The sequence below is a fragment of the Equus quagga genome, unplaced genomic scaffold (assembly GCF_021613505.1).
Source record: "Equus quagga isolate Etosha38 unplaced genomic scaffold, UCLA_HA_Equagga_1.0 220_RagTag, whole genome shotgun sequence".
NCBI classification, from domain to species: domain Eukaryota; kingdom Metazoa; phylum Chordata; class Mammalia; order Perissodactyla; family Equidae; genus Equus; species Equus quagga.
Window position 1 is genome coordinate 3,232,349 of NW_025799647.1, and position 14,873 is coordinate 3,247,221.

The following is a 14,873-nucleotide window of genomic DNA, read 5'->3' on the forward strand; positions in this document are numbered from 1 at the left end:
AAATGTTAGACATTTAGAAATTAAAAACTTTAATAGAATCAAACACATGGCTGTTTCTCCCTTGGAACAACTGTAGATTGTGGCGCTGTATACAAGGTTGTAAAGTACAACAAAAAGCTTAGACAAGATGGAGTGAAATCTTTTGCATTCTTCATAGTGCTTAAGAACAAAGACCTTCCAAGGAAGTAAGATTGACCAAAGAACAATGCATTTCCCCTTCAAGATATGTGCCAGTTTTTGAGCTTATATTGGTTAGGCTGGAAGCTGAAGAGCTAGGCCAGAACCTATGAATATCGCAGCTAAATCTCATTGTTCAGGAATGAGGGAATGGAGACCTACTAAATTATCAACCCAGCTCAATTCCCGACTGGACTGGAGTGATCAGCCTCTCACACTTTTTGCCTATCAGTAGAAAGGGAGGCGTTCTATAACGGATGATAAATCACCTATAATCAATATGCTTCTTTTACACACAAAATAAATTTATAAAAATTACTTGGCATGCAAGAAAATAAGATCCAATATTAAGATGAAAAAACAGACAAAAACCCTCACAACAGATGTGTGGAGAGATTGTAGCCAAGAACTTTAAAGTAAGCTGATTAATATAGTCAAGAAAATAGAAGATTAATATAATATATTTAAGAAAATATGAGAAAGATGAACAAAATAGACAAAATGATGGACAATTTCACCACAAACTGTAATCTATAAAAAAGTTCAATGGACATACTAGGACATAAAATTAGTATCTGCATTTCAGATCTAAATGAGTAGGTTTCTCAGGATTAAAGACAGGTCAAAAGGAAAAATGCAGCAGAACACAGGAATATTAAACTCGAAGATAAATCAACAAAAAAGTACAAATTGACGTAGAGAAAGTAGCAAGAATGATCAAACAGAATAAGACAAAACAAATACGAGAGACATTCTCAAACGGTTTAATATATGTATAAATAGATCCCAGAAAAAGAGATGAAAGAGACAATGGGAAGAAGTCAAAAACAATGTTTAAAAATTTCCCCAAATCAATGAAAGATATCAATAAAACGCAATTATTAGTATTAGAAATGACAAAAATAATTATAGGTATTAAAAAAGGTAACAGATGGGGGTCAGCCCTCTGTCCGAGTGGTTAAGTTCACTTGCTGGGGTTTTGCCGGTTCGGATCCTGGGCAGTGACATGGCACCAGTTAGGCCATGCTGAGGCGGCGTCCCACATGCCACAACTAGAAGGACCCACAACTGGAATACACAACTATGTACTGAGGGCTTTGGGGAGAAGAAGGAAAAATAAAATCTTAAAAAAAAAAAAGGTAATAGACGCATGTTGTAATACACTCTGGGATAAATTACCAAAAAAAACCTGCAAAAACCCCAAAACAAAACATACTCAAAATATACATCACTAACAAATTAATAAAAGGAAAAAACTGAATAATAAGAGCTACTCAATCTAAAAGAAGACAAAGAAAGGAGAGGAAGCAGAAACTAATGAGCCAAACAGAAATCAAACAATAGAAGCTAAATTAATAATAAATAGGGTACAAATGCGCTAAGCGAAAAGTAAGAGTTTCAGGAAACAAATACAAAGATGTTTATAAGAGACATTTACATTTTAAATATAATAACAAGAAAGGGTGGAATTAAAATGATAGAAAATGATACATCATGCAAACATCAACCAAAATAAAGTGGTCATAGCAATACGGTATCAAACAAAGTAGACTATAAGGCAAGAAATATGAGATTAAAAATATTTCATAATGATAAAAGAGTCAAATAAGCAGATATAAAAATGTTTTGTAAATGGTCAATAACATAGATACAAAAACATATAAAGCAGAATTTGATAGAAATAAAAGGATAAACAGACAAATCTCAATCACAGCTCGAGATTTATATGCAACGCTAAATGCAACCAATGCAGAATAGACAGACTTCTTCAGGTGCAAATGTAACAGTTAACAAATTGACAATATACTAGGCCATTGAACAAGTCTCAGAAAATTTTAAAGAACTGAAATCATACAAAGGGAAAGAATCAAGCACTTATCCCACTATTTCTCTATGAACTGTATCACTACATAAATAAATAGTTGATAAGGGGAAGCATCTCTTTATAAAAGAATTTCAACTAATAAAGATTTTAATTCTGTCATTTCTTCTGGTTGTTGTTTGCATGATATTTTTTTATCTTTTTAATTTTAACCTATACGGTATGTTTCAATATACAATATGTCTACTGTAGAAAGCTTTTTTTTTGAGGAAGATTAGCCATGAGCTAACATCTGCCACTAATCCTCCTCTTTTCTTGCTGAGGAAGACTGGCCCTGAGCCAACATCCAGGCCCATCTTCCTCTATTTTATATGTGGGATGCCTACCACAGCACGGCTTGACAAGCAGTGCATAGATCTGCACCTGGGATCTGAACCAGTGAACCCCAGGACACCAAAGTGGAACAAGCGAACTTAACCACTGCCCCACCAGGCCAGCCCCTAGAAAGCAAATTTTAGCTCTGTGTTTAAAAAAAATTTTTTATACAGTTTGGCAACGTGTGTGTTTTGATTGGATTATTAAAACAATTCAGATTTAATGTTATTATTGATAGAGCTGGATTTACATCCACCATTTTACGTTATGTGTTCTATTTGTCTCTCCTCTCTCACTCATTCCTCTATTACTCTGTTACTCTTTTCTTTTTACACGAAGTGAATATTTTCTAATATAATATTTTAATTCCTTTAATGATTTTTTCACTATTTTTTGGAGTTATTTTCTTAGTGGTTGTTCTAGGACTTGTATGTATATCTTAACAGAATCTACTTCAGATTTACATTAATTTAATTTCATGAGATACAGGAAAATATTACTCCTATATAGTTCTATTTTCTCCTCTTTTTGTGCTATTATTGTTATACATGTTACATATATATTTTTGTACACACAAATATATACACACAAACGTACATATATCAAACCCAACAATCCACTGCTAATTAATATTTTATATAATTTATGTCCATCAAAAAAGGTGAGGAAAGAGAAAAACTATGTATTTACAGAGCTTGTTAAGTATTAACCTTCTTATTTACTCTTTCTGTTTCTCCTGTTTTGTTTTTGTAGACTCGAGATACCATCTAGTGTTAGGTACTTACTCCAATGTATCTTTGCTCTTCCATCTACCTTCTTTGTGCTGTTATTGTCAAATATATTACACTTCTATATGTTATAGGCTCAAAGAAACAGTTATATATGTATTGTCTTATACAACTGCTTTTCAAATAAGTTAAGAGAGGAAAGAACAAGAAATATGCATTTATATTGTCTTTTATAATTATGTGATTACACTTACCAGTGCTCTCTGTTTTTTTCTCTGAATTTGAATTACTGTCTATGATCACTTGCTTTCAGCCTGAAGAATTTTCTTTAGTATTTCTTGCAAGGCTGATCTGCCAGCAAGAAATTCTCTCAGTTTTTTTTTTTTTTGAGGAAGATCAGCCCTGAGCTAATTGCTGCCAATCCTCCTCTTTTTGCTGAGGAAGACTGGCCCTGAGCTAACATCCGTGCCCACCTTCCTCTATTTTATATGTGGGACACCTACCACAGCATGGCCTGCCAAGTAGTGCCATGTCCACATCCAGGATCTGGAACCGGCGAATCCCGGGCCACCAAGAAGCAGAATGTGTGAACTTAACTGCTGCACCACCGGGCCAGCCCCTCTCAATTTTAAAAAATCTGGTAATGTCTTTATTTCATCTTCAATTTTGAAAAATAGTTTCCCTGGATATAAGATTGTTGATTAGCTGACAAGTTTTTTTCTTTCAGTACTTTGAATATGGCCTCCTACTGCCTTCTGGTCTCCATTTTTATTGATAAGTCAGATATTAATTTTATTAGGGTTCACTTGTATGTGATGAGTCATTTTTCTCTTACTGCTTTAAATCTTTTTCTCTTTGTCTTTGTCTCTTGGCACTTTTATTATGGTGTGTGGTATTGGATAAATGTTCATGTCTCAGAAAAATTCATATGTTGAACCTCTAACCCCAAGGTGATGGTATTTGGAGGTGGTGCCTTTTGGAAGTAATTAGGTCATGAGGGTGGAGTCCTTATGAATGGGATTTGTGGCTTTAAAAGAAGAGACCAGGGGCTAGCTAGCTCTCTTTCTGCCATGTGAGGATACAACAAGAAGTCAGTTGTGTGCAACCCAGAGAGGTTTCTCACCAGAACCTGACCATGCTGGCACCCTGATCTCAGACTTCCAGCCTCCAGAACTGAGAGAAATAAATTCTATTGTTTATGAGCCACCCCGGCTATGGTACTTTGCTACAGCAGTCTGAACTAACACTACATGTGTGGGTGTGGATCTCTATAAGTTTATCCTATCTGGAACTGATAGAGCTTCTTGGATGTGTAGATTAATGTTTATAATTAAATTTGGCAAGTTTTCAGCCAATATTTCCTGTAATATTTTTTGTGCTTTTTTCTCTCTTCTTTGTACTCCCATTATCCATATTTTGGTGTGCTTAATGGTGTACCACATTTCTCTGAGGCTCTATTCACCTCTCTTCCTTCTGTTTTCTCTCTGTTCTTCAGCTTGTGTAATCTCCATAAACCTATCTTTAAGTCTGCTGATTCTTTTTTCTGTCAACTCAGAACTGTTGTTGAGCCCTTCTAGTGAATCTTCCATTTCAGTTATTATACTTGGAACTTCAGAATTTGCATTTGCTTCTTTTCTTAAAAAAAAAAATTTCTATTAATAGTGTCTATTTGAGGAGACATTGTCATCACAGCTTTCTTTACTTCTTTCTGTAGGTTTCCTCTAAGTTGTTTTTTAAAAAACATATTTAGATAGACTGCTTTGAAATATATCTGTTAAACTTAACATCTAGAACCTCTCACAGGCAGTGTTTGTTGTCTGCTTCGTATCCTGGGTATGAGTCACACTCTCCTATTCTTTTCATGTCTTGTAATATTTATTAAAAATTCAACATGTGGGGCCGGCCTGGTGGCGCAGTGGTTAAGTTCACACGTTCCGTTTCTCCGCGGCCCAAGGTTCGCCGGTTTGGATCCTGGGTGCAGTCATGGCACTGCTTGTCTAAAAGCCATCCTGTGGTAGGCGTCCCATGTATAAAGTAGAGGAAGATGGGCACGGATGTTAGCTCAGGGCTGGTCTTCCTCAGCAAAAAAAGAGGAGGATTGGCAGTAGTTAGCTCAGGGCCAATCTTCCACAAAAAAAAAAACAAACAAACAAACAAAAACTCAACATGTTATATAACATATTGTAGCTACTGTGGATGCTGACTCTCCTCCCTCTCTTCAGGGCTTTTTTGTTGTTCTTTGCTTGTTTACTTGTTTACTGAATTGGCTAGGCTACTTTAGCAAAGTCTGTTTCCACTCAGTGTGAAACTTCCAATATCATTCTCCAGAGGGCGCAGTCAAGGCTTACACAAAGCTACCTCGGGATGACAGTGGTTTTAGTAGGGCTCTCTTTGACGGTCCCTTTTTTTTCCTTGAGCTCTCTGTTCAGCTATCTGCCTCTGTGCTGGCAGAACCAGCTGTTAAACGCTCCATTAATTTCCAGCTAACTGCACTATTGTTATAAACAATGCCCAGGGACACAAATTGCTCCATAGTCTGATTAATTAAATTCAGGCAGCATAGTTTTTCAGTCCAGTCTTTGAGGTTTGTTCTGATCCAAGGAGGAGTCTTTTTAGCTGTTTCTTTCCCAAGTTCTTTCTGGTAAACTGATTAAGCTTCTTGCTCTTTTACAACGATTATCAGCCTTATCAGCCTCCTCTTAATTGTTTAGTACCAAAATCTCCACTGCTTTTGAGAGTGTCCTTAGGCTTGAACTTCCCCACATTCAGTTTCAGATAAGGCCATTTCCTTTGGGAAGAGCTTTAGAGCAATCTGTTCTTATGAACTGCCTTGGATAAAATCATTAAGCCACTGTTTCAAGTGCTGTGTAGCAGTGGAAGCCTTTGGTCTCTTAGCTTTCCTCTCCTATGTGGATGTTCTGCCCTATGAGCAAGCTGGGGTAAGGACGATCAGGCCTCCAGTATTCTCAGCCTGCTGCATCTGGGCTTAGATTCCAGTCTAAGAATGGGGACTAGGCAGAGGAAGGGAGCCCCTGACCTTTTAGCTGCACTCATCAGGAATTTAACTTCTGCAAATCAGAGTTGGAGTCATGAGAAATGATGAAGGCCTGCCCATCTTGGAGAAATATGTATCTAATTGGGAGCTGAAAAGGGGTGGGAGAGGGATCAGGTTGTGGGTAAGTGCCACAGACTCTCACTATTTTATCTGATATTAGATTTACCTGAATAAATGTTTGATTTGTTGTATGTCCTTAGAATATCCAGATACCTTAAATGGTTCTTTATAATTTTTATCAGATTTGGTTGGTTTACTGGGAAATGAGTCCAACAGAGTTCCTCATTCATGATTTGCAAAAGTAGATTTGGTGATAACTTAATCTTTAAAAGTATCTTACACCTCAATTATGTTAAAATATATAGGTAATGTTAAAATAAAAATATAGAGAAAATATTCCATTTATAGAAAGAAAAAGCAGGATATAATTAAAAATAATTTTAAAAGAAATTGCAAAGATCTTTAGGAACAAGACTAAATGACTTTACTTATAGACATATTACATTTCTGAATGTGAATATTCACTAATAAAAAGATATATTTGCTTCCCAAATTAAACTGTAAAGTTAATGACCTTTCATCTAAACTTTTGTATATTTTTTTTAAAAACTTTTTTGTCTTGTGTTTTTTGCCCATTTTCTAATAAAAAATTTTTTGTTACTGTTGAATTTGAGAATTTTTTATATATTCTATTCTACATAGAAGCCCTTTGTTGGATATGTGGTTTGCAAACAATTTCTCCCACTGTGCAATTTGTCTTTTCATTTACTCACAGTTTCTTCTGCAGAGAAAAATTTAAAAATTTTCATGAGTACTAATCTATAAAATTTTCCTTTTATAGATTGGGCTTTTGTTGTTGAGTCTAAAAACTCTTTGCCTCACTATAGGTCCTGAAAATTTTTTCTTTTATTCTCTAACAGTTTTATGTTTTACATTTAAGTCTATTTTCCATTTTCAGTTAATTTTCATATAAAGTGTAAAGTTTAGGCTGAGGTTCATTTTTTTGCTTATAAATGACCAATGGTTCTAGCATCATTTGTTGAAAAGGATATCCATTGAATTCCTTTTGTAGCTTTATTAAAAATCAATCAGGGCCGGCCCCGTGGCCAAGTGGTTAAGTCTAAACACTCTACTTCAGCGGCCCAGGGTTTCGCTGGTTTGGATCCTGGGCACGCACATGGCACTGCTCAACAAGCCATGTTGAGGAGGTGTCCCACTTAGCACAACCAGAGGCACTTACAACTAGAATATACAACTATACAACTATGTTCTGGGGCACTTTTGGGAGGAGAAGAAGAAGAAGAAGAAAAATAAAAAAGATTGACAACAGATGTTAGCTCAGGTGCCAATCTTTAAAAAAAAAAAAATCTATGGAACATATTCGTGTTTCTACTTATGGGCTGTCTATTCTGTTCCACTGATCTATGAGTCTGTCTTTCTGCCAGTACTACATACCACCTCGATCACGGCAGCTACATAGTAAACTTTATCACTGGGTAGACCCAGTCCTTCCACTGTCTTTTTCAAAATTATTTTAGCTGTTCTAGGACCAATGCCTTGTATCTAATTTAGAATAAATGTACATAATTGTATGTCTGCAAAAAAATTTGGATTTTTTATAGGAATTGCATAAACCTATAGGTCAATTTGGGGAGAAGTGACATATTTCCTATGTCAAATCCTTTCAATCCATGGAGATGCTATGTCTGTCCATTTCTTCAAGTGCCTTTTTATCTCTTAAGCATTTTCTAGTTTTCAGCATACAGATAATATATGTGTATTCTTAAGTATATATCTAAGTATTTAACTTTCTTTGGAGGAATTGTAAATGTTGTTGTTTTAAACCTAAGTTTTCAAGTGTTTTGAGTATGCAAAAATACAATTTTTTTCTTTTTGGTGTTGATCCTTTTTTTTTTTTAAGATTGGCACTTGAGCTAACAACTGTTGCCCATCTTTTTTTTATCTTCTCTCCAAAGCCTCCCAGTACATAGTTGTATATTGTAGTTGTAAGTCTTCTGGTTGTGCTATGTGGGACACTGCCTCAAGGTGGCCTGACAAGTGGTGCCATGTCCGCGCCCATGATCCAAACCAGCAAAACCCTGGGCCGCCGAAGCAGAGCATGTGAATTTAACCACTCAGCCATAGAGCCGGCCCCTGGTGTTGATCTTATATCCCCCAAATTAACCAACTAACTTATTAAATCTAGGAATTTTTCTGTAGGTATTTTTTCCTACAAAGATAATCATGTGAGTTTTATTTCTTACTTCCCAATCTTTGTGTCTTTTAATACTTTTACTTGCCTTATTGTGTTATTTAAAACTTCTAGTATTTAGTTGAATAAAAGTAGTGAGAGCAGACAACCTTGCTTTGTTCCAGATCTCAGGGGGAAATCATTTATTCTTTCACCATTAAGTATGATGTTAGCTACAAGTTTTTTGTGGATGTTCTTTTGTAGTTCAAGTTCAGAAAATCCCGTCTATTCCTAGTTTGCTGAGAGTTTTTATCATGAATGGGTCTTAGGTTATTTCAAACACTGTTTCTAGGTTTTCCAGGGACAAATTCTTTGAGTTTTCTTTTGTCTGAGTATGCCCCTATTTCACATTCATTCCTGAAGAATTTCAATGGATACAGACGTTGTGGTTGACCTTCCTTTCAGCACTTGAAAAATGTTGCGCCACTTCTTTCTGGAGCTTCCCGCCCGCACCCCCCTCCATGAGTCTTCTTACATTGGTGATTGTACTTTTCAGTTATGTAATTTCCACTTGGTTCCCTTTTGTAATTTCTATTTCCTTCATTTGTCTCAGAGAATTAATAAGTGCTTGTTGAAGCATTTTTATGATAACTGCTTTAAAATCTTTATCAGATAATTCCAACACCTGAGTCATCTTTGTGTTAGTGTTTTTGACTGTTTTTTCTCATTCAAGTTGTCATTTTCCTTGTTCTTGGTATGATGAGTGATTTTTGACTGTACCCAGGACATTTTGGGTATTATGAGACTGCAGATCCTATTTAATCTTCTTTTTTAGCAGATGTCTGCCTTGTTGAAGAATAGTATGAGGGTCATAGGGATATGCACATTCAGCTTCTTGCTAGGTTCCACTGACACCACTTTGGCAAAAGTGAAGCACCAATTTACACTGCCTCATGGAAGACAGTAGGGTATAAGTCTAGCTCCTGTCTTGGCCATGCTGAAACCTTTCTGGTGAAAGTGGGGTATCACCTTGCTCCACATTGTTGATAGTAGGGGTGAATGTTCAGCTCCCTGCTTGGCCCTGTTGACACCAAGAGGGGATGTGGAAGGCTGACTCATACTGAGAGTAGAGTACCAACTGTCTCCTTCTCATTCAGTCTTGTTGATAAAGACAGGGGTAAAAGGCTCTTCTCCCTTATAGGCCTCACTGATACAGGAAAGGGAAAATGAAGCAGAATGGTGACTAGCCCCACCTTGCACTGCCTCTTTAGTCTTACTGCTGCTGGGAAGGAGTGGAGACTCAGCTTATCACTGGACCCCACTGACTCTACTCTGCTAGAGGAATCGGAGCACAGCCTGTCTCCCCTGGGCTGGTGATGGAAGATCAATTCCTCATTTGGTCCCACCTACAGTATCCTGGTGGGAAAATCAGAGCTCTGCCATGGATGGAAATATAGTTCCCTGCTCAGCTCTGCCAGGATCACCAGGGGAGGGATTCACAGCTCTGTCACCTGCTCCTGTAGGATGGCAGGGAGTGAAGTAGAAGACCAGCTACCTGCCTTGGCTCTGCCGAAACTGTGTGGGAGCTAAGTAGTTTTCCCATTGGTGTTTGGCTGGAGTAGGGCAAGTATTGCCAAAAAGGTTTTCTGTTACTCTACTCTTGTCCCAGGTCCTTTGGCCAAGGGGAACAGGCTTTTCTAGGTGCTTTTTTGTCCATGCCTGTTCCAGTTTATGATAAATGAGGCAATTTGAACCAGTGGGGGAAAAGATGGGTTTTCCAATAAATTGGACTGGAAAAATAAAGATACATTTGGAAAATATTCTGTCAGTTTAGTCATCCAATACATAAGTTTTAAAAAAATTTCTATCAATATAAATTACAGATAGATTATAGAGTTAATATTTAAATATCTCTATTTAAAATAAATACATCCAAGGTGGTAGTGTAAACTGGCATAACAAACCTTGGAAAACAGTTTAATTTCATCCAGAAAAGTTGAAAATACACATTACTTAAAATCCAGGAATTCCATTCCTCAGTATATACTTTAGAGAAATTCTTACACATGTGTAGCAGAATGCCTTCCCAAGAATTTTATAGCAGCATTTTTCATAATAATTCCAAATGGAAACAAGCTGAATGTCTAAGAACAGATTGTCTCCATAATTTGCACAATGGAGTATTTTACACCAAAAAAAACAAAAAACAAAAACAAAACCCAAAAACTTTGGCTATAGACAACGACATGGATGAATCTCACAAACAGTGGTGAACAAAAGAAGCAAGGCACAAAAGATTGCATACAATTCATATTAAAATCCAAGAGAAGCACAAATAAAGTATAATATTTAGAGATGTGTACACAGGTGGTAAAACTAAATAAAAGAAAGGAGCTGATAATGATAAAAACTCAGGACATTGGGTGGAAGAGATACCTGTGATTGGGCCAGAATGTATTCGTTCTTTATCCCTTAAGCCTTTGGCCAAGCATCCATTCACTATTAGATGAGTCATTGTAATCAATAAATGTATGCTTAATTCAAACAAAGTATGAACTAAATAATGATTTCTGGTGCTAGAAACCTTGTGAAAGATTATCACATCTGACAAAAATTGAATTACGTTTCATCAATCAATCACATCTCTTTAATAGTAAAAATACACATGTATATTTATTTATACATGGTATATTACAGGCAGTATATTTTGAATTTAAACTCAATTGTACTATTTAGATAATTTAAAATCACCTAGATGTTATCCAACTAAAATGAACATTACAACCAGATGTTTCATATTTCCTCCAATCAAAACAAAAAGATTGTATCTGATTTTAGCTGAAAATGCTAATGGTGCCATCAAATGTTGAAATATTTTATAACAGCTTTTCTTCCAACACTTTTGAAAGCAAGAATCAATTCATAGTTTTTATGCCTCAGGCCTCAAACCCTCTGAAGCTGTTTTAGATGTATTACCAGTAACTGATGGAGAAAATCATATATTACATATCATCTATGAATCATGGTTTTTTTCAAGGAATCTCCTGAGGGATAATTCTTATGACTCTAGAATTTCAAAAACAAAATGACAAAACAACTTCTTTAGAGAAAAGTCACTATTAAAAAAAGAGCAACATTTCTGTTAATTAATAAAGAATATATCAGTCCTCTGGTTCTATGATGTGCCCTTGCCAGGGCATCAGTTTTCATCCACTGTTATTACCTCATATAGCTTTTTTAGGTGATTCAATTCACTGGCACAGCCTCGACTAACTCTTGCATAATGACAAATCTCAGTATCAGTTGAAAGAATTATCTGTCTTCTGAGTTCCAGGCCAATTTATCCAATGACTTAGTGGATACTTGGTTAGCTTCAAATTCAGTAAGTCCAAAACTTACCCTCTTTCCTCTCAAACTTAATCCTTCTCTTGTTTCTCCTCCCTAACAGCAACACAATCTACTCAGTTTTCCAAGCCAGAAACCTGAGTCAACTTTTCCATCTTCCCCTAAACTTCCAATAAATCAAGTACTGTTTACTCTACTTTCTTAAGTAATATTTCTTGAATCTGAGTTTTTTCTTTAACCTCACTGCCACTGCTTTAGTTCAGGTTTTAATTATTTTGTGCCTACATTCCTGCAATCTGGTTTCCTTCCTTGTGGATGGAATCTCCTTTTCTCCGCTGAAATAATTGTTCTTGCTCATCATAGAAAAATCTAAAAAAATTACCAAGCTAATTACGTTACTTTTTTCTTAAAACCACATAATGGCACCCCATAGTTTTCTGTATAAAATCCCAATTTCTTAATATGGCAGTAAGGCCCACTGCCAGTCTATATCTCAACAGTCTTTATTTTACTGAGATCTGATGCCAAATTATCTCACGCTTATGCTTTCACAAGTGCCTCTGCCTCTGCACAGAACTCCAGTTTGCTGAGTTTACCTCTTGGAAAGACTTTGCTGATTATCTCTTTCCAATGGCCAAGTACCCTTCCTATGTATTTCATAGAATATTTTGTTTACCATTATCACTTAACAAGTATTATAATTGTAACATAAGACAGAGCACCTTTAAGATAGATGGATTTTTAACTCCATATCCTTTATATAAATGCTGCTTAATTATTTATACATACATTTATGGATTACTTAGCTTCTAGAGTTTGGTTTTGTTTTTGAGTCATTATAAAATATTTCCAGAAATAATATATTCTGGTTACTCTGACCCTTTAACCACACTTGATTATATTTTGGGCAAGTAATTACTACACCTCAAACAATCAATTTTAACAAGCTCACCTTTATTAATTTCCATTTTCTCTTCCGAAAAATAAGGGATCTAGATCAGACCTAAGGTTCTTTCCACCCAAACTATTTTACGAATTTCTATCAAGTTGGAATGAGTCTCTTGACATTCCTGGTTATTTTAGATGCTAGAACATAATCATGGTATTAATTCCTGATGTTGACTAAACAGAACATCTGACATATTAAAACTAATAATATATTACATAATAAAGATCACTGAGCCTCACTGGTTTAAAAATAATGTAAACAAATTAAAGAATTATTTACTAAGATTTGAATTTACTGAACTTAATTTTGAAAGTTTGATCAAATCAAGCTTAATTTCTTGAGATCTTTACTTGCCATTGTTAACAACTTAACTCAGTATTGTTTATTCTATTTATTTATTTATTTTTCCTTTTTGAGGAAGATTAACCCTGAGCTCACATCTGCGGCCAATCCTCCTCTTTTTGCTGAGGAAGACTGGCCTTGAGCTAACATCCATGCCCATCTTCCTCTACTTTATATGTGGGACACCTACCACAGCATGGCTTGCCAAGCAGTGCCATGTCCGCACCCGGGATCCGAACCAGCGAACCCTGGGCCATCAAAGCAGAACATGCACACTTAACCACTGTGCCACTGGGTGGCCCCAGTATTGTTTATTCTTGACTATTGCTGTCTAATTGTCAAATTTTTTTACAGAATAGATAGTACGCTCAGTTCTCATTAGATTATAAATTACTTTTGAACAAGGGATGCATGTTACGCTAGAAGACCAAAAGTCCATAAGATTTATTAAAATGTTAGAGACAGGAGAATATAGTAATGCTGTAATTTTCAAAAAGTAAGGTTAATTTTTAATTTATTGGACTGTAAATATTAAATTGAAATCGGCATACTGTGTTTTCGAAGGAATCAGGAAAGATTTACTAGAAGACTGATCCTGTTTATAATTGGTGAAAGCTTATAGGGAAAAGAAATTAAAACAAGATAAAAAAAAATCCAGTATGCACACTAATGCTTATACACAGTACTTTCTTAAGTAGATTTTCAATGAATTTCACAGGAAAGGGTTCTATTTTGATTCCCCTAATATTTTTCGTAGAAATTCATTGATAATGATAGATGAAATCTGATAGTGATTATCTGATGTATATTTTTTTAATTCAAATAGGATAACTGGGAATTAAATGATATCCTAACACACCCAAAGATTCAACAGTATAAAGAAAAAGCAATTCTTCCCCTCCCTCCAAGATACTAAGTCTTTGTAGAGGTGAAAAATGCCATACTATACCTTGATTTCTTCTATTTCATCTGGTACTATCTTGTATGCTGATATAGTCCCACCCAACCTGAAATTAGGAGAAGAAAATATTCTCAAAACCGGCAACAGAGTATAAAAAAAAATGGACTATTTCTGCCATTAGCATCAGAGTGCCACCAAAAAGTGCTCATTTCCCACCCCAATAATCATGGAGGAAAAACAACCATTTTGTGCTTAAGTTTTCCATGTATTGGTTAAAAAGAGGTAGATATTGAATGACTACTGGAAGAGAAAACGTTGTTAGATTTTTAACCATAGCTGAACTTCTGTTATTGATGGTTTTAATGATGCTGAAACTGCCACTTTTACTGATGGATTCTGTCACAACTAAGATGTATCAAGAATCAATAGAAGACACCATGTTTGTTTTCAATTAATAGACTTCACTTTTTAGAGTAGTTTTAGGTTTACATAAAAGCAGAAAGTATAGAAATTCATTGCACAGATTGCCCACCACAGTTTTCCCTGTTATTGACATCTTGCATTACTGTGGTACATTTGTTACAACAGATGAACTAATATTGATTTTGCATCTTTTTAAAAATAATTTAAAGAAGGAGTCAGAGAGATGTGTGTGCCTAGCACTGTCCAAGGGACAGAGATGAGTGTTTGAGGGTTGCAAATTTAATCCCTAACACAAGATCTTTGCTTTGAGACCATGATGTCATTACATTCATGTTCACTTGTTTGATATACTTTTTTAGAAACCTGCTAAGATTTATGTAACACCATTTACCAGAAATGTCATATATTATCTAATTTAATTCTTACAATTGTCTCCATTGTAAAAAGGAGAAAATCGAGACACGAAGAGATTCAGTAATTTTCCCAAGTGAAGGAGCTAGTAAGTGAAGGAGCTAATTGAGATGTACATTCAGTGTAAAATACATACCAGATTTCAAGTACTTAG

The 14,873-nt window shown here is 35.6% G+C and overlaps 1 protein-coding gene across 4 annotated transcripts in view; it reads right to left on the reverse strand.

Annotated features, from left to right (window-relative positions):
* Positions 1-14,873, reverse strand: part of LOC124233758 (gephyrin) — a 574,265-nt gene that overhangs the window by 327,300 nt on the left and 232,092 nt on the right. For all 4 annotated transcript variants that reach the window (XM_046650942.1, XM_046650941.1, XM_046650940.1 and 1 more), the window contains exon 3: positions 13,934-13,991. In XM_046650942.1, the coding sequence (XP_046506898.1) occupies positions 13,934-13,991 (58 nt within the window). The remainder of the gene's footprint in view (positions 1-13,933; positions 13,992-14,873) is intronic.